Here is a 20,456-nt window from a genome sequence, read left to right as displayed (position 1 = left end):
GGGCCCCTGGATCCCGCGAGCGCCTCACCCGCGGAGTTCCAGAGCTGGGCTCCGTCTGCGACTCGGTCCTGCAGCGCCTCTAGGCTGCAGGTCGGTGCTCCAACCACCTGCTCGGCGCTGCGTCCTGGGGAGCCGGGAAGAGAGAGGAGGGAGGGGGGGCGGCGGTGGGGGGAGGAGGAGGAGGAGAGAGGAAGCTTACACACGCCTTCCAGTCCCTCCACTCAGAGCAGCCCTGAGACCGCTGCCGTCGCCGCTGCTTTCGCTGCTACGGCTCTGCCACCTGAGGAGACCGCCTGGACTCGCCGCCCCTGTGGCCACCCCCGGCGATTTCTGCCTAGTACCGGGCTTTTTATGCACACTGCCACTACCATTATTATTATTATTCCGAGAGAGGGAGAACAACAGACCAGCCTGAAAGAACCACGTACACCTTTCTGAAATAGTGAAGTGTCTCCTGGGAAGAGAGGGTCGTCGGTCCCGGGAAAAGGAGCCACTGGGGCCAAGGGCAGGTGTTGAAGGGGAGGAAGGAAGAGTTGGGGCACTGCGTGGTGGAAAGTTGCTTGCAGCGGAGAGCCGAAGGTCCAGCAACACAGCCCAGGGGGGGCGGTGTGCCTGGGAGAAGCCGCTGCCCCCTGCGTTGGGACCTGCGAGCTCGCGGGCAGCGCGGGGCCGGAACGACGCCCCCTCCTGCGGCGCGGACGCTGTCGGTGGCCCCCAAAGAGGACGAGGAGGAGGAATATGGCATCGAAGGCGGGCCCCTCCTGCCGTCTAGTCTTCTGCCTCTTGATCTCCGCCGCTGTCCTCCGGCCAGGTGAGCAGGGGCCTGGGAGCAGCCCAGGCCAACGTGGAACGGGGGCAATTTCCTGAGTCTGCGGCGCAGGCCTCGCACCTCCGGGGCTGTGAGCCGGGGCGAGTGGGGGCGGTGCGGGCACACATCTGGCCCTGGGTTCAGTCACCTGTGCCTCACGTTTGGGCTCGGCCGGCTGGCTCAAGTTTGGGCAGGGACTGGGGGCCTTGGGTAAATCTCCAGGAACTTTGGGTGCTGCCGGGGTTCGGGCTCCAGGGGCCCACGGGCAGTATTCGTCTGCTTCTCTCCCCATTCCCCCCCCTCCCCCGCCCTTGCAGCTCCCGCCTAGGCGGCGAGCCCTTGCCCTCTGACAATTCCTCCAGTCTTTGGATATCAAAGTCCACGTCACTGCGCTCCGGGCAGTTTTCCTTTCGCTTAGCTTTCCGAGAAATAACTGTCTGCACTTTTTGGGGGATAAATCCCTGGTAACTTCCCCTCGGTAAGAGGTGAAGAAGGGGTAGGAAGGGTAGAAGAGAAAGGGAGGACTTTAATCACTCCTTTTTAGAAAAACCTCCCTCAGCTTAAACCGTGGTTTGAAGCCCCCTCCCCCATTGTCTGGGTGGGTAATGAGTGCAGGGGTGGTGGCAGGCAAAGGACGCAGCCTGAACTGGACTTGGCAGCCAGGGTTGTGAGACCTTAGTGAGTGGCTTGTGGATTTTACAGGACCTGTGATTCAACCTCAGTTTTCAGTAATGTACTGAGGCTCAGAAGCAAGAAACTCAAAATCCCCAATAACTAAAATATCTAGCCGGGAATCCCTTTCCTACCCTGGGGACGGCCCCTGTGGCTGTCATCCTGAGACCCACCGGTCGGCTGCCGCCAGTTGGTCCCTAACAGGGCATTCTGTATGTTCGCCGTCACTTGATAGAGCAGCAGGTTCATTTGCTCGCTAGACTCGAGTAATTTTTGGAATTGTTTTCTCCCTTTGAAGTTTTATCTCCAGCCCTTCATAGACATTTGCAAGTAAAAACTCCTACTTCCTTTTTTTTTTTTCGGCTTCTGTTTGTTCTTTTACCCTTTTCTTTAGTTTTTAGCAAAGAAAGACTCACTTCCTTTCCGCGTCTTTAATTTCTGAACATCCCTGCAGTTACCAAGCTGAGGCCAAAAAAAAAAAAAAAAAAAATGTTTGGAAGCCTCCGGGTCTCTCCCAGGGAAAGAGGGAAAGTGAGGCTGGGGCTGGAGCCAGAAGATCACAAGTGTTTGTGAACTGCTGCTGCTGTGTCGGCTTCCTGGTGGTGGTGCGGAGGAGGGGGGTGGGTGCCCTCGCCCGATCTCTATTATAAAGTTACATTTCTGGCTGAGGTCCTGAGCTCACCTGCAGTTCTGAGGCTAGAGAGAACCATCTGCGACCCATCTCTAGCTCCGGGGCGGGGCGTGTGAAGCGCGAGTTGAACCGGATTTGAAGCAGGTGGGTTGGGGTAAGCACACCCGGGACGTGGCCAGGGGAGAGCCGCCTGACTTTGGCACATTGTGGATTTCACTTTTTCCTGATCCCATTGTCCGATGTAGGAAGGAAGGGCACTCACTCTGGGGCCGAGGGGCGAGGAGGGTAGACGAGGGTGAGGTAAGTTAGTAAAATGCAAAGACCCACCCTCCCCACGGTTGGTTTTCAGTTTAACCCTCTGCCCAGTTGGAGAGTTGCAGTCTCACCACACCAATTCCCCGGGAGCACACGCGCGCGCCCGGTTTCCTTTTCCGTGCGGTCGCTCTGGAGTCAGTTTTCAGTCGGGCCACCTCCGAGGACAGGTTTTCCCTCATATTTAGCTGCTAAAAAGGGAGCGGTTCCGCTTTCAGACTTCCTTCTCGGAGATTCTTTTGGAGCCGCAAGCTCGCGTTTGCAGCCGGTTCCCAGCGGCGCGCTTTCGGTGAGCTGGATGCATTCTAGCCGCGCCGCCAACCTCGGCTGATCTGAGGGTCAGAAACCTCAGACCCTCAGATCAGTGGTTTGCTTGGATTTATTGGGTTGGCATATGTGCAGAATTCTCGGGGTCAGTGTGTTTAAAAGAAAGGTTTGTGGCACTAACAGCGCCTCGTCCAGACGCGGGACGCAAGTCCTGGAAGGCAAGTGCGCCTCCTTCGGAGCCCTCTGCATAGCTGCGCCCGTTGGGGATACGTGCCAATGGCCAGGCTGGCTTAATCCAAGAGACCAACTGACTTACCCGCCTGCAACCCTTCATTTCGGGAGCACTTTTAGTAGTGTGTGTTGAGACCTAGAGAACAAAAATTCGCGCCTGTGGAACTGCTCCTGCAGGTCTTTTGGGCTGTAGTCGCTACATAGTCATTGATACGTTCCGGGCATGGCCTGTCACCTGTTTTGAAGGGAGGGGGACAGTATGTATGAACCACAGAAACCGAATTCAGAGATGAAGGCAATGAAGTAAGTGCTGAGCATCCAAGGAAGCAAGAATCTCATTATCCTTGTAGAAAGAGCGTCAGCCTGTGGTGACATTTTGTATTGCTTTTTTAAAAAAATGCTTTCCTTGATTACTTACAACAAGGAGGTGCAGTTAACTGTTTCTTCTCTTGGATCTTTGGTGTGCACCCTTCTCAGGAATTTTTCTTTATTTCTTACTGATACAAGGTTAATTCTAAGACATAAGCACACTTAAGTTTTTCCCCCAGAGTGGGGTATTATGTTCTCAAGGCATTGTTTATCTCAGTAGGCCTTGGGGAAAGCATCAACTCAAATAATGTCTTTGCAGACTGCCTGATGTGGGACTATTAAAATTTATTAATTTAAAAATGGCAAACTGCTTAGTTGCCAGTAAATATTGCTTTTTCCTTGATGATTTGTTTAATCCAATAGCAATTTACAACTTAATGGGATACTATTTTCAGTAAACTGCTTTCCTAGGCTTGGCTCAGCATCATTCACCTTTGGGCACTTGAGCAAGTTATTTCACATATTTGGACTTCAACTCTCTCATATGTAAGTAAAACGGTGGACTAAGGATCTACTGTCTGGGATCTCTTTAGCTCAAAACTGTTTCTAATGACCTAAGGTAAAATGCTGATTTGATCAAGGCAGAGTCATTATCCACAAAACAGATGAACATAAGGGAAGATAAACAAAAATAATATAAAAACAGGGAGGGGGACAAAACAGAAGAGACTCATAAATATGGAGAACAAACAGGGTTACTGGAGGGGTTGTAGGAGGGGGGGTGAGCTAAATGGGTCAGGGAAGTTAAGGAATCTACTCCTGAAATCATGGATTCACTATATGCTAACTAATTTGGATGTAAATTAAAAAAAATTAAAAATTAAAAAAAAAAACTGTTTCTAATGACCCAAGGTAAAATGCTGATTTGGTCAAGGCAGAGTCATTATCCACTTGTATTTTTCTAATGCTTTCAGACAGACTGAATGGATACAGTTCATATAAATTGTGTTGCTAGAAAATGTCAGTGGTACCCAATTGCGAAATTTCCATCTCTTTTCCTCTTGTTTAAACCCATTATAATACCTTGTGCTTATTCCTCCAGGCCTGAAGAGGGCTATTAAAAAAAAAAAAAAAAAAGAAGTGTGATAGAGAGGATTTAGTCTCCTACTATCCTGGGAAAAGAGAGATTTTTAGGTCTCAGAAAACGCCATTAGTATAACCCATATGTCCTGGAAGACTGCCTCTATTTAAACTGCATATGTGGTTCCTAGAATGAAATGTTAAGTGATCGTTGATGCTATTATGTTCATGTGGCAAAGCCTTATATGTACATCCTTAAGATGCCCCTAAAATAATTGATTTGCAAGGTGGTTTTAAGTGCGCTATGGAAGGAAGTAGAAAATAGTAATGCTTTCCTGTGGTTTTAAAATCTATAGAAATCCAAAATATTTTCATGACACAATTTCAAACTTTGACTTTTTAGAAAATTCAATTTAGCTTATCTTTTTAAATAGAATTTTGGAAGAGAATGCTTGTTTGCTGTTAACTTATTAAAGAGAAGAAAATCAATAAAAGTCTACTTTAATAGTCTTAAGTGTTACCAGAAATTATTTTTTTATTGGAGTCAGCACTCACATGTTCAGTTTTCAGTTATGTCATATAGATGTTCTGACTTTGGGAAAGCTATTTTCCTCCCCCTTCTTATTTCCCATCTGTAAGTTTTTCTGTCTTTGTAATGCATGGTTCTGATTTTGGTGAGATTAGTAATTCCCTTGCTCAGCATTTGAATTTTTCAACTAAAGCATGTTATATTATATTAACATGCTATATGACATTATATTATTAATAGAAAAACACTCTTTAATTTATTACATTTAATTATCACTTTGACCATTTTAAAACTTAGTTTTTATTTTTTATCTTAGGGGAGGGGGAGGGACAGAGAGAGAGACAGAAGGAGAGAATCTTAAGCAGACTCTGTGCTGATGGCAGAGCCCCATGTGGGGCTCTGTCTCACCGTTGTGAGATCATGACCTGAGCAGAAATCAAGAGTGGGGCACTTAACCAACTGAGCTGCCCAGGCGACCCATACACCATTTTTTAAAAATCAGGCAAAAATGTCTCTTTTTATTTCTTTTTTCTCCTTTTTCTTTTTCTCAAGTTTTCAGGTCACTAAACATAGGCCTTTGTAAAATTGATCACTAAGTTGTTAACATTACTTGGTGTAAGAAGTTAGTATTTTGTCATACAGTATCTTAGATACTTTATAATCACCTTGTTTTATATTCTTAAACACACTTCTTTCTGTTCTAGTCATTTATTTAGCATAAAATATCACCAAAGGCTTCTTACTCTCTGAAGCTGTTAACTCAAGCAGTCACAGATATGTATATTACCAATTATGCAAGAGAGCAACATAGGTGCAACTATGATAAAATAGTGTGTATACACAGAAACTTGAATTTAACTTCTCAGAGTGTCAACTTTATTCTTCATTGTTAGGTTTTAACAAAGGCCCATTTCATTTTTTACACATGAATGTATGTGGCATATTAAGAAATGAGCTAACTCACTGGAATATTAAAGTTTCCTTAAGAGTGGTGGGTATGACGTAACATTCATCTACGTATTTACTCTTGGATATAAGAGCCCCTTCTTATGTTCAATAAGAAATGAAAAAAGACTGGAAAAATGTTCATTTGAATTTGTCATTACTTTTTTTTTTTTAAATTAGAGCAGAATTTCCCCTATGGAGAATAAAGTCAAGACTAAAATATATGTTTTATATTTAAGAAGAGGATATTATATGCTATTTGATAAGGTTAAATCCTACAGTTATTACAAGTATCCTTACAGTGTACAAAGTATTATATATTTGGAGTTATATTGCCATTCAGCTAATTTCTCTGTTTAATTAACAGGATTTATATGCTTCCTCTCACCTTATTACTAGACGTAATATCATATATATTTCAACTAGGACTAGTTCCAAATATGCTGTGGTATTCAGTAATTGTTTTATGGTAACCTATTATCATAGTCCATTACTGTAGTGTATTTTCCAAGAATGAAATTAGCTTTTAGTGCTTACTCTCTTATTTATCCAGTCAGTTCTCAATTATCCATTCCATTCAAGGGGAAATCAGTCCAATCCAAAACAGTTTGTAATCAAAGGATTACTTAATTCGACTTTGAATTGACGTATTTCAATGAACATGCCTGTGTCTGATCTTCTAAGAATTCATAGCATTGCAACATAATGAAACTAAACTGGGAGAATAGATTAATCAGAAATCAGACTGCTGTCCAGCTTCTCTGGCCTGTTAGCCCCCCTGTCCTCCCCCCCTTTTCCCCCTAAAACTCTCTCCTCTATTACTCTGTGAGCAATACATCCCGGTATATCCACAACAGTCCTGGTTTATCCTTATGTCCTGATTCAGTTATTAATGAGACCTTACTTCACCTTGAGAAGTGCAGTTTGGATGACAAATTATATGGTCACTATGAGTATTGATGACTTGCCTGTTAATATGTCTTAGACTACTTAACTGTAAGTACTCTCATGCTGACAAAGTGCATATTTCTAACCTTTTTTATTTATAAGTACAGGGAAATATCAATAAGAGGCCACATGTCCTCCCTATAGTGTCAAGTATAGGAGAGATGTAAAGTAATAGCCTAGAACCTCAGAATATTGTAGTGGGTGTAAAACATTAAGGATCCCATGGTTTGGAATGGAAACCAAATTGACCTGAGATACCAACAGAATAGTAGTGTTTGGAATTCACCTGGGAACTATACTTTGTACCTATGAAAGCCTATTTCAGTCTGATTCTGAAACCCTTTCTCCGCCATTTGCACAATTCCCATTCTGTTCTTCTATGAGGTTTCTCAGTAGATCCACTATCAATTTGGATATAAAAATAATTGTCAGGGATGTCTATACAATTGAAGGAAGCTCTTAAGTCTTTTTGTACATGTAAGGTGACTTGACTTGGGGCAGCCAACAATATGGCTGGAACATTTGGTGCCAACACTGACTTCCTAATTAGGTGCCCATGTGTTCTTTGGTTCATCTATATCTAAGTGTCTCAAGTACTCAGAAAACCCCAAAAGGGAATGGAGGTAGGAAAGGTGAGACATTATTATCTAAACACACAAAGGATGCCATAATTTTGTTCTTGATAATACAGCAGAATGAAGGGAGATGGCGTTGGTCATTGTGGCTAAAACTCTTGTCAGCACATCCCCAAGTATTTTCCCTAATTAGTTGGGGAGTTTATCAGTGTGGAATTTACCTAGTTCCAAATCAAGAAAACATAAAAACCCATGTAGCTACTCTTATTACATTTTTGAACCATAGTATATCAATTAATTGTGCTGTAAAATAGAACACTCCAAAACATAGTGGTTTAAACAGCAACCATTTTATGCAGTTCGTAATTTTGCAGGCTGGCAATTTAGATTGGACAGTTGGGTGTTTTTATGATTTTAGTTACATATCTTCATTTTACTGTAAGCTGCTGTGGGTCAGCTGAGGTAGCTTTGCTTCTGGGAGTTGCCTGGTTGTCATTCAGGGAAAATTGACTCTTCTCCATGGTCTTTGGTTCTCTAACAGGCTTCCCTAGATTTGTTCTCTTGGTGGAAGCAGAGTTCTGAGAGGAAGCAGAAATCTGCAAGCCTCCTCTGGCAAACCATCACTTCTTCCACATTCAGTTGGTGAAGACAAGTCCCAAGCCCAGCTCAAATTCAACGGTGGGAAAATCATCTATTGAATGGAAGGAGCTAGAAACACTTGGCAAACAGTATGCATAAAGATCAGGGGAGAGGATTAGGACCATTTTTGCCATCAGTCAACCAGTGGGGGATGTGACAGAAGCTAGTATCCTTACTTAGCCCCATATTCATAGTTTACACCTTGTGTCAATAAAAACACTATTTCCTATGGCTAAACCCTTATCTTCCCTTGGAATAAAATTATGGAAAGTTAAGTGTGTGTGTGTGTGTGTGTGTGTGTGTGTGTGTGTGAGAGAGAGAGAGAGAGAGAGACACGAGAGAGGAAAGAGAGAGGGAGAGAGCACACACAATTTTGAAGGGTTAAAGGCATGTAAATCATGGTCTGAAGTAAAATGCGATAGAAGAGGGATTGTTGGAAAAAATGGGAAATTACCTTAGATATTCATCTTGTTCAGTTTTTGTTTTTTTTTTTTTTTTTTTTGAGAGAGAGAGAGAGAGAGGGAGGGAGGGAGCGCATGTGTCTGTGTGCAGGAGAGGGAAGGGCAAAGGGAGAGAGAATCTTAAACAGGCTCCATGTATCATGGAACCCAATGCCAGACTCTGGGCTCTATTTCACTACCTTGAGATCCTGACTTAAGCTGAAATCAAGAATTGGGTGCTTCCCTGACTGAGCCACCCAAGTACCCCTGTTTAGTTTCTTATTCAACAGCTGAGATAGATGAAACCACAGGTGAAAAGATTACCTGAAATTCAATAGCAAATTAGCCAGTTTTTTGAGATAACAACGTCCTTAGTTTCATTTACCCCTAAACTCATAGATTCAAGGCTTGGAGCTATACAGGACCATAAGATTATTTAGGTACTTGCCTAAGTGTCACAGTGTTGGCCAATCCAAGATAAAAACTCATATAACTTAACGTGAAACTAATATAACACTGTATGTTAACTAACTGTAATTAAAATAAAAATTAAAAAAAAAACTCATGGAAATGAACTATTCAGCATTTATAAACAGCATTCAATAGATATTTATTGAGTGCTCAAATGTGCAAAATATTCTGCTTGGTGCTGGGGATATTGCAACAAACTAGTTACTAGACAGTCAAGGTCTTATCATTACAGGAAATTATCTTCTCTCTGGAAAATAGATATCAATCAATGAATTATATAATTTGCTAGAAGTTTTGCTAAGTACTACAAGGACAAATAAATAGCATTTTACATCAGAGTGGCCAGATGTGACCCAGGCTGTAGGAAAATATTAGAAAGGTTCTTTCAGAAAGTGATATCTGAGGTATATGCTGAGGAATAATCAAGCAGAAGATATGGGCTGGGAGAATGGCATGAGTTAAGATGCCAACATGGGGGGCGCCTGGGTGGCTCAGTCGGTTAGGCAGCCGACTTCGGCTCAGGTCATGATCTCGCGGTCAGTGAGTTCGAGCCCCGCGTCAAGCTCTGTGCTGACAGCTCAGAGCCTGGAGCCTGTTTCAGATTCTGTGTCTCCCTCTCTCTGACCCTCCCCCATTCATGCTCTGTTTCTCTCTGTCTCAAAAATAAATATACGTTTAAAAAAAATAAAAAAAAAAAGATGCCAACATGGAAGGAACATGACTTCTAATTCCTGGAGGTCACCAGGAATTCATTCCTGTAATTTCCCTAATTTAGTCACCAGTTGTGGGGTTTAAAGAGGATCTATTTGATCTTATTCAAATACTCACATACAGTAATACTTGCATATATACTTTTTCCCTTTAAAAAAATCAAGTGGGAACATACTATACATACCATTTTGTGACTTTCCTTTTTTTGCTTAATAGCACATTTTGGAGATTAAGAGATTATCCCATATCAGCACGTATAGCTCTACCTGATTTTTAAAGATGTATTGGATTTTATTGTACACACCATAATTAATTTAAGCATTTCCCTAGTTCTTGAAAATGTAGACTGTTTCTAGTGTTTTTTGTTATAAACATGACTATAGTGAACATCCTAATACGTGTCTTATTCATATGCACTGTTACGTTGGTAGGAAATGTCCTGGATGTGAAATTGCTGAGTCAAAGAATATGTGCATTTTTAACTTAGAAAGAAATTCTAAAATTACAGTTCAGAAGTATATACTGTATTGTATATATTTGGAAGCTGCTAAGAGAGAAGATCTTAAAAATTCTCATCATGAAAAAAAAAGTGTTAACTGTGTGGTGGTGGGATAGTAAGTAAACTTGTGATAATCATTTTGCAATATATACATATATTATATCACTATGTTATATACCAAAATAATACAATGTTATATGTCAATTATTTCTCAATTAAAAAAGAGTGTGTATCTTTAAAATCTCAACAAGAGTGTATGACGATGCCCCTTCCTCATATTAATAGTACAGAGTTATGGGGAAAGTATAATTTAAAAGAAAACAGGATAATAGGTTGATTCTTATTTATTTAAAACTATGGGAAAAGTGAGAATTATAGGAGTAATAGGCACACACATGCTCACGTGTAAGGTAAAACTATAGATTGATCGGTGCTTAGCTTTATGATGCACGTGTTGGGACCAACCTTGGGTGAAAGACGTGCATTTATTTGAATTATTACCATTGCTCTTTCCACATGGCTTTCCATAAAGATGGCTAACTTTGAGAAGATAAACTATGTAAGTCATATTTTCTTTCATTTTGGAAGATTCATACTCTATAGGGTCAGATTAAAACAGTGGATTAAGAGACAACAACATGTCAACCTTAAGGATAGTTGATATTGGGGCACCTGGGTGGCTCAGTCGGTTGAGTTTTTGACTTCAGCTCCAGTCATGATCTCAAGGTTCATGAGTTTGAGCCCTGCATCAGACTCACTGTTGTCAGCCTGTCAATGCAGGGCCCACTTTGGATCCTCTGTCTCTGCTCTCTCTGCCCCTCCTCCGCTTGCACATGCTCTCTCTCGAAAAATTAAAAAAATAAATAAATAAAACTTAATTAAAAAAAAGAATAGTTGATATTATTTTATGTTACACAGATGGTTTCCAAATATTTGTGTTAGTTCATTGTAGGTACAATATACATTGTGTAGGTGGACTAATGCCATTTTGTAAGCCCTGTATAATAGGTCTTACTAAACAGATTTCACTTATTTTTAAGTAAGTCATATTTTGAACAATTATTCCAACAAGTTTAACAGTCTCATCAAAATTGTTTACTAGTGGATAAAACGTATCATCTTCTGTAAATTTATAAAAAACATCAGTGCCATTAAATATATTTTACCCTGTAATTTTTAGATCTCTTATGGAAGGGAGTAAAACATTTTTATTGCAACTTCTGTATAGAAAAACTATAACAATATGTTTGTGAAGAGTTTTCAATAAGTATGTAATGAAGATATATTTTTTAAACAAGGCAACAAATATTCATAGTGGAGTTAATATTAATATGCACAAACTTTAATTTCATAAATAAAGCAGTTTCTGCCTAGTATTTAGTTTTAAATGTTTCAGCTTGTGGCATTTGTACTTCATTCTGCAAGCATTTTCTCTACCTGGTGATAGGTATGACACTTTCTAAGAAAAATGCTTATGTCAGTTATAAGCATAGGTTTTATATTTTTGCAGAGATCGGCATGACTCTAAATATGAATAATGCTTTTGCTATCAGATCTGAGAGTAAAACGTAATATGTATTTGGATTTACCCTGTTGGATTAATCCTTTACCCAACCCCAGTGGATGGTAATCTAGTTCTCAAATAGAAATTTTCTTAAAGAAATGACTGTTTTAGTATGAAATAAAATTGCTTTTCTTATCATAGTAGAATGACAAATAAGTATCTGTTTATTAAAACACAACCTGCATCTGCTTAGCTGTTTTTCTCTTTGCTGATAAGAAATATGTCTCCTTTCTAAAATAAATGATATAAAAGTAAAACAAAAGAGTAGAGTTTCAGGGTATGGTTTAGAGGTTATCATTTTTTTGGGATTTATCTAAAATGTTTAGTTAGAAAGGATGTGAACAGCCTGAATAGTGATTTTATTGTAGATAGTATGGTTATACCTCTATGATATTTTACAAAAGTAATTATGTGCTTAATTTTTGTGGACTGTCAATGCTTACAGATTTCACAGACTGTAAATACATAACCTAGAAATGCATCAGAGTTCAAGGGCGTGGGTGATGGATCAGAACATTAGTTTAATATTCTAGCTCTTGTCTCTGTTTTCTGATTTGTAATATGAGGGTAACAGTATTTCCAAGTTCATTTGATATGGATGTTCCAATAAGGTAATGAGTGTATAGCATTTCTCAGTGCCTGACATATAGTGGACTCTCAACAAATTATAAAAAAAAAATTTTTTTTAATGTTTATTTATTTTTGAGACAGAGGGAGACAGAGCATGAACGGGGGAGGGTCAGAGAGAGAGGGAGACACAGAATCTGAAACAGGCTCCAGGCTCTGAGCAGTGAGCACAGAGCCCGACGCGGGGCTTGAACTCATGGACCGCGAGATCATGACCTGAGCCGAAGTCGGACGCTCAACCGACTGAGCCACCCAGGCGCCCCTCTTAACAAATTATAATTGTTATGAATCACATTTTTTAGTAGTCATTTAACTGTAATATCAGTTTATTCATATCAGAAAATACCTCATTTTACTGATTGGAAGATCAATTTCAGTTCCATCTAAGGACATTTTGGGGGGTTTCCATAACAAAGTTGGACTTCATATTCTTATTAGAATGTTTCATCATCCCACTATCTGTCAAGCAATTTCAGTTTTAGCAACTAAAGGAAAACAAAAGAAAAACACATAACTGAAAATTACAATCTTAAATGTGATTTCCTGCAAGCAAAAGCTGTTAAAAAAAAAATACATGTTCTAAAATTATAAGGACTTTGTAATTTACAATATTATCCTTAGAAATTTATATTGCATATGGTTTCTATAATTTGAAAGATATTAGACCTTAGAAAGAGAAAAAATTTACTATTATTATAATGGAATCATTTTGATGATAAAATTATGATTTTAAATACAAGGCACATTTTCTCAACTGTAATTCAATAGAGGGAGCTCCACTACTTTCCTTTTATGAGCACTGTAGGGTGCTTCTATTTATTATGATTTTCTGGTGATGTTTAATTTAATAATGAAATTATTAAGAATTTATAATTTTAATGTTAACTATTTTAGAAATTGAGTAATATCCTCTTATTAGTGAGATTCAAAAATGCTTCTACAAATAATATATACTCTAAAATCCTAGTTTTTAATTCTCTGTATCCGTTGGATAATAAATCACTAGAAGAAATCAAAGTAGTTATACCCCTGAAAAGCATACTTCACTCTAATATAGAAGGCATCAAAGGAGAACAAAGTTTATTTCCAATGATAAAATGCTAAATTTTTTGACACCACTTTCATGGTATCTATTAAATGAAAATAGCTATGTATTTGAATAGGAAACGAAAAATAGCTGGTATTTTTCTCAATTACTCTGCCTAGATTTTTATCCAGATGATTATAGATTTCTACATGGAACTATTCTGCACTCACATCTTTCTCTCTTTTTAATTTTCCCAAATGTCCTCTTGATTTAACAACTCCAACTATATTTTCAATCTAAGTTGATCCACTACCTGTGTGTGACCCTGACAATTTATTTACCTTTTATGACATTCACCTTTGTCATGGAAGTATTGTACCATATGATTTCTAAGATCTTTACAGCCTAAAAATTCTAGGATTCAAAATTATATGTGATTTAGAGAAATATGTTTGAAATGATGGTAAGCAGTAACTTTTATTGGAGCTCCAATTAAGAAAAAAAATTTGAAATGATGATCCCTGTTGATTTTTTATTCAAAATGGGAATTATTTTTTTGAGTTTTGCAGAAAATTGCATAATTCCACACATTAGATCTCTTAATTTATTACTAAAATGCTGTCAGTTAAAGAAATGGCCCAGTTCTCTGGCGTATTTAAGACTAGCCAACACAGAGACAACTTTTAAACATTTCTTATTGAAATAAGACACACTGTTAAGAGGGTAGCCTGGGGATTGAGGCCTGTAGCTTACTCATTATAATTTTAAGCATTCTTTAAGTAATTGTTTTATTGTGCTTACTTGCCATTATAGATTAGAGTTTGAGAATGTGACTTCTGGAGCCAAATTGTGTGGTTTTGAAACTCATATCTCTACTCTCCACCAAAGAGCCAGGTGGCATTGAATGGCTTAACCCTATTTTCCTGTTCTAACCAGTGCAGTAGGGATAAGCTCATTCATCAGTGTGATTGTCAAATAATAAACTCTTCAATCTCTTCTCTCCTCTGCCTCCAAAATGATATAAGATGAATAGAATCCTGTAACTGCTCTGCTTAAAATAATTCAGTGGCTCCCCATTAGAGTAAGGATAAAATATAAACTCCTTAGCATAGCATTTAGGGTTCTAGTTACGTTTTGTAACACAAGTCTTTCTTGGAATTCCATGCTCCCACCATACTTCTAAATGTATCATTGCCTTCTTGTTCCCTGTCCCTTTTTAAATCCAAGAACGCTACTGTCATGCCCTCTCCCATCACCCTTTCTTTGCCTGAATAACTAGTATCCTCATCTTTGAGAACACAGTTTAGATGCCATCTCCTCTAAAAATTCTTCCTCAGTCTCTCTAAAGTGCTCTGTAGTTTTAAAGCTCATTTCATTTATTGCCTATTTATTCTTGTCATTCTTCCCTTAGAGGTTTTGAGATCCTGCAGGCAGGGTCTATGTCTTCTTAGTATTTTTTCAACTCCTTGTCTATTGATATATAACATATGTCCAGCACATATATGATGATTGAATAAATGGATTAATAAAAATTAGAAAACTTGATTATTAATGAAGCCGATTTATAATTGGTAAATATATTCACATATGAATAGGAAATATTTATATTGAGATAAATTTTTAGTCGTTTTCATAAATTTAATTAGAGAGTAAGTCTCCTGAGTTATGGTTCTTAAAAAACAAACCCACAAAAACGGTATTTGCCATATTCTACCCAAGCTGTACAAATGAAGTATAAATAGAAATGGAATTGAGTTAGTATCCATCTGAAGATATTCCATGTTCATGTATTGGATGAACCAATATTGTTAAAATGTCCGTACCACCCAAAGCAATCTACAGATATAATGCAATCTCTATCAAAATACCAACAACATTTTTCACAGAACTAGAACAAATAATACTAAAATTTGTGTGGAACCACAAAAGATTCTGAAACGCCAAAGCACTCGAGAAAGAAGAATAACACTTGAGGTATCACAACCCCGGATTTCAAGATATACTATGAGCTATAGTAATCAAAGCATTCTGGTATTAGCACAAAAATATAGATCAACAGAACAGAATACAGAGCCCAGAAATCAGTCTGTCTATCTATCTGTCTGTCTGTCTGTCTATCTATCTATCTATATCTATCTATCTATCTATCTATCTATCTATCTATCTATTGTCAATTAATCTACAACAAAGGAGGCAAGAATATACAATGGTAAAAAGGTAGTCTTTTCAACAAATGGTGCTGGGAAGCTGGACAGCTATCATAAAACCTGGACGGTTTTATGATAAAGGGTGTGATCACAGGAAAAGTGAGTATTCGGCAACTGCAGAGCACAAGAGATATTTAAGAGGACAGCTTGTCCTGCTGAGGGAGGTAGAGGAGGGAATGAGAGGACCTCTCTACAGAGAGAAGAGAAAGATAAGACCTGGAAACAAACATGAAAAGGAAATTGCTATTAAAAAAAAAAGATACTTCCACATTATATATGTGGACCAGTAGCATTATACTATAAAATAATTTTTTTGCTTTGTTGAGACACCTAGTTGATAATACATTCTAGTAATTCTAACTTTGAATCTCTCCTGTTAGTAACAATCACTTAATTTCTTTTCTTGAAGTGAGAAGAATGGGGGCTGTCCAGAAACTTCTTACAGAGAAATTCTGATGCAAAGCTCTCTTGAAGTCCTGAGAATTATTGACCAAATTTAGCAATGCTTTTCAAATTTGACAATGTGAATTATGGTTCTTTATCAAAATTTAGGTATCTGAATGGCATTAGTTTGCTAAAATTCTAGAGGTAAACTAAAGTTAAGTAATGCTAGGGAATATCATTTAATAATACAATTAGGTAAATATACAATGTGCCTATTAGTTTCCAACTGAGCATATATCTGGCATATACTCAGATCTGTGGGGAAAACTAGAGGCTTGTCTGTACAGGTTCATGCCTGAGCCAATGAGAATGTAGTAAGACTGTTTTTGAAACTCCTCCCCCACAGATGGATGGAGCATATATTATTAATATACTACTGAGTGATCTACTCTAAACCCAGTGTGCCTGAGGTAAACTTGAGCATTGAGTTTCTCCTTCCCTTTACCCAAAGAGTGGGATTAGGGCTAGAATACAGACGTTACTTCTCAAGTTTTTAGAGGAAGTTAAAATTAGAGAAATGAGTTTAAGAGAGAGATAAGTGGTGATTACTCAAATTCTAGAAAGGGAAGTCTGATGAGTGAACAAATTTGAAGGAACAAGAAAAGGATGTTAGAAAAGCAGAATTAGAAAGACAAAAATGAGCTAGTGAGATGTCTGGTTAGAACAAGTGCCTGTATATCTGTGTGGAATCAAGTGCACAATGCTTCATGCATGGACAACTGAATAGAACTATTCGAGGCCAGAATAAACTGGAGATTTGGTTATAGTTTCAGGTTTTTTTCCATTGGCTTATTCACAAATAGAGCCCATGAAATCCATTTTCATTGGCTATGAACATTACTCCCCATGCTTAGATTTTGGAAGACATTCCCTCACACCCTACCTTCTTACCCCTTTCCCCATATTCCCTACCCCTAGATATTGACTATTTCCTGACAGCTTAGACTTGACCTGCTTATCATATTGAAGTCAATATATACAGTTTATATTTATATTTAATTGCTTTCTTAGTGAGTTGTGGATTTTTTTCTTTAAAAAATTAAATTCATGTGGAAAGGGATGTTATATTGTTTCCTATTGAGTTAGGCACATATATGAGAAGCATGTCTGCTTGGACACAAAGCTCTAACTCAGGAACTACTAAATAATTACTATTATTTTATTCCTTCTTCAAGCAGTCTCCAATGTTTAGAATGCTATTCTTCTGAACTTAATCCTTTAATGTGAAAACAAACATCAAAAGTACTATGAGCAAGTCACCCAGTAAAAATGACTTTCACAATAGTTTTGATCTCAAATCTCACTCTGGTTAATACCATATTAAGTGTTAATGATATTTCAAACTGACTCCTCTTTTTACACCAGGTCATTTTTTAAATAGAAATTTAAGGATTTCTCCGTAAGAGAAATAGAGTAACAGAGGAGTAATTACATTTCAACAGCGGTATTTAGTAGTCAAACAGGCTGAGCTTCCAAATGAGTTTGCTATAGGAATGGCAGGCGGAAATAAAAATAAAATAGTCCTCTCCACCCACAAAAAGAAAGAAAAATAAAACAAACAAACCAAGAAACCATCAAACAAAACCCAGAAACACTTCAAGCATAAGATCATCTTTTACTTTACTTTTTTGCTGGTTATTTACTTTGCCTTCTGGAAATATTGCATAATCTATTAGCTTTTTCTGTTTAGATGTTGCTGGGTACAAAATGTACTAATAACTTTTAAAAAATAAACATTGATTCTCACGACATAAGCAGTGAGGAATTTTTAACCACATAACTACATTGTTGAATATAGTTGCTTCACAAATAACGAAGTAAAATGAAAAAGAAGTTAAGAAAATAGGCCCCATTCAAATAGTCCATATACTCCACTAACTTTATTATTTTGTGGCTTAAACTAGGAAACATTTAATAGTGAGCGTTGGTATATTGTTAATGAATCAATAGCAGTAACCAGGACCAGGAACTTGCCTTCCCAGTGGCCTGAATGCCAGTGGTCACTGAGGAGGTGGATGACTGGAGAGGGAGTATGAGCCCCAGGTTTCAGTTCTGCCTTTGTCAGCAGCCCTGAGATTTTGGTTAGTTACTTCTTATTTCTGTTTTCTGTTTCTTTGCTTATTCAATGACGATCTTAGGCTAGAACTGAGTGGGCGTCCTTCCATGTGATTATGAGCATTGTGTGATTTTATCCCACTGCCAAATAAGAATGATCTTTGCATTGTGTCTTTTTGTATGATTTATACTTCTTTTGTTCTCTTCAGTATGCTCAGTTAAGAGCTAGCCATGTAACATTTCCCAGATTGAGATTCCTAGTCACAGTGGTCCATTAATAAAATAATTGAGCCATAGAAATAAATGCAATGTAGGCAAGTGTTAACAGAGTGTAAAATTATGACAAAGAGGGATACAACTTCTACTTTACTCAACACTGAACAAACTTCATGAGAGTACAGTATTATATTCCATTTCAGTCTCCCTATTTTAAACAAAGAGAAGTTGGATTTGGTTTAAGAGAAAAACAATAAAACAGGTGCTGTGAGGAAGGGTTAAGGTCAAGAAGGAAGGGGAGAAGTGAATTAATAGCTGTGATGAGAACATTGATCCTTGAGTCCCTGTCTCCATAGACAGCTATTTCATAACAATAATGACAAAATAGGACTCAACTGCTGAAGAAAAATCCTTGACTTTGAATTTGCTACTTTTGGACAAGACTCAGAAACTGCTATCTCTGATAGTGTCATAAAATGTTACAGCCACTTGTTGGTCTGGGGTATTTTATATGTATTCCATACTCCAGTCAGAGATTTTCTGATGTCTCTTTCAATTTAGAGATGAGTACAAAAGGATAATAAATGTGTTGAGAAGTGCTTCATTTTTCTTATCTATAAAGTGATAGGAAGAAATTATAACTTACTTGGCTCAAGTGTTCTATGATCCTTTGAGTGTTGGGATGTTGGATCTAAACCTTAGCTTAATATTTTATTATTGAAATATTCTTCTAGGATACCTGTTTTAGTTTAAGAAATCAATCTTTTCTTTATTCTTCTTTTAAAATATAAAATGGGCATATTTTGAACTCAGTAACTGGATTCCAAATGGTTCTAACCACACCCTGAGGATCTTTTGCCCTTGAGGGCTCAAAGCCCTGAGAATTTATAGTCAAGATTTAGAGACTATGAACTGAGTGGCTATAAAGATTTTGTGAAAGAATAGAGGAAGATTGAATAACTGAAATAAGTTATTTAAGTGCACAAGTTATATAATATATCTATGTCAGTTTCCTTATCTGTAAAATGAAAGGAATAATGGTAATTATATCAGAGGTTTGTTGAAAGAACTAAGATAATCTTTGTAAAGTGATTAGCAAAATGAATGGGAAGTAACAGGCTTTGGAAATGTTAACTATTATTATTAATATTGCCAATATTGTCAGCATCTTAAACTGAACATTTTAATATATTGTACCTTCCAACAGAAAGTTCAAATATGACACACTTCAAATGTAATAGAAAAGATGAAAAAATTTCCATGTAAAGTGGAAAATTATCCCACTACAGTTTTCTCTATTCTTATTTATTAAAAATACAAGGTTGAATAGTAAGGAGTGAAAGAACAATGTGTATCGTGTGCTCATTTGCATGAAAATGTATTTAAATAGACATAATCATTAAACATGTCTGGGTATACGTTGATATTTTCTCTTGAAAAATATACAAGAACCTTTAATATGGCTATCTGTGAAAGGAAGAACTGGGGATAGGAGATAGGAAGGAAGCCCTTTTTAAAACTTCATGCCATTTTTTATTAAGTTTATTTATTTATTTTGAGAGAGAGAGAGAGAGAGAGTACAAGTGGGGAAGGGGCAGAGAGAGAGAAAGAGAGAGAATCCCAATCAGGCTATACACCACCAGCACAGATCCTGACGTGGGGCTCAAGCTCACAAACCACGAGATCATGACCTGAGCCAAAGTCAGGTGCTTAACCTACTGAGCCACCCAGGTGCCTCCAAAACTACATACTCTTTTTTAAACTAGATCACTCTTTTCGTGATGTGACTATTTATAACATGTGTATTATTTTTAAATAAACTACCAGGGTGAAGATAATGGTAACAATGATGCTACTACCAAAACTGTAGAAGAGACATGCTTCCCAAGTAGTAATTTACTTATTTTGAATGAAGAAATTAGGATATTTAATTGTACATAGTGCTATCCATGATTATGAAATTTTAGAGTACCAATTTTACTCATTTTTATATATTTCATGCTTTTCTTTCCTTCGGCACATGAAAGTTTTCTGATTTATTATAGTATGCCTACAAACATACTGGAATTAAAATGATCCGTCATGTTTATTAGCATTTAAAGAAACATCAGTCCATATTTAAATTTAAACCGCATTTAAGATGAGATTGCAGAGTTTGCTTGCTGATTGGTGTTTTGAAGTGATTTGCAAATGTAAAATTGTAAGCCTGTTTGGTGACTTGTGAAAGATTGCTCAAACATATAGTTAGC

General features: G+C 38.0%; 1 protein-coding gene across 2 annotated transcripts in view; it reads left to right on the top strand.

Moving 5' to 3' along the window:
- Positions 1-200: 200 nt before the first annotated feature.
- The window catches only part of ALCAM (activated leukocyte cell adhesion molecule), a 210,825-nt gene continuing 190,569 nt past the window's right edge, over positions 201-20,456 (top strand). For both annotated transcript variants that reach the window (XM_047099195.1, XM_047099194.1), the window contains exon 1: positions 201-811. In XM_047099195.1, the coding sequence (XP_046955151.1) occupies positions 739-811 (73 nt within the window). In that variant the 5' untranslated portion in view covers positions 201-738. The remainder of the gene's footprint in view (positions 812-20,456) is intronic.

The sequence above is a fragment of the Lynx rufus genome, unplaced genomic scaffold, assembly GCF_022079265.1.
Source record: "Lynx rufus isolate CCGP_SWC_20201006 ecotype Redwood Valley unplaced genomic scaffold, mLynRuf1.p SCAF_5, whole genome shotgun sequence".
Classification (NCBI taxonomy): domain Eukaryota; kingdom Metazoa; phylum Chordata; class Mammalia; order Carnivora; family Felidae; genus Lynx; species Lynx rufus.
Note: the sequence above shows the minus strand (reverse complement) of the source record. Positions and strands in the feature narration are given on the sequence as shown.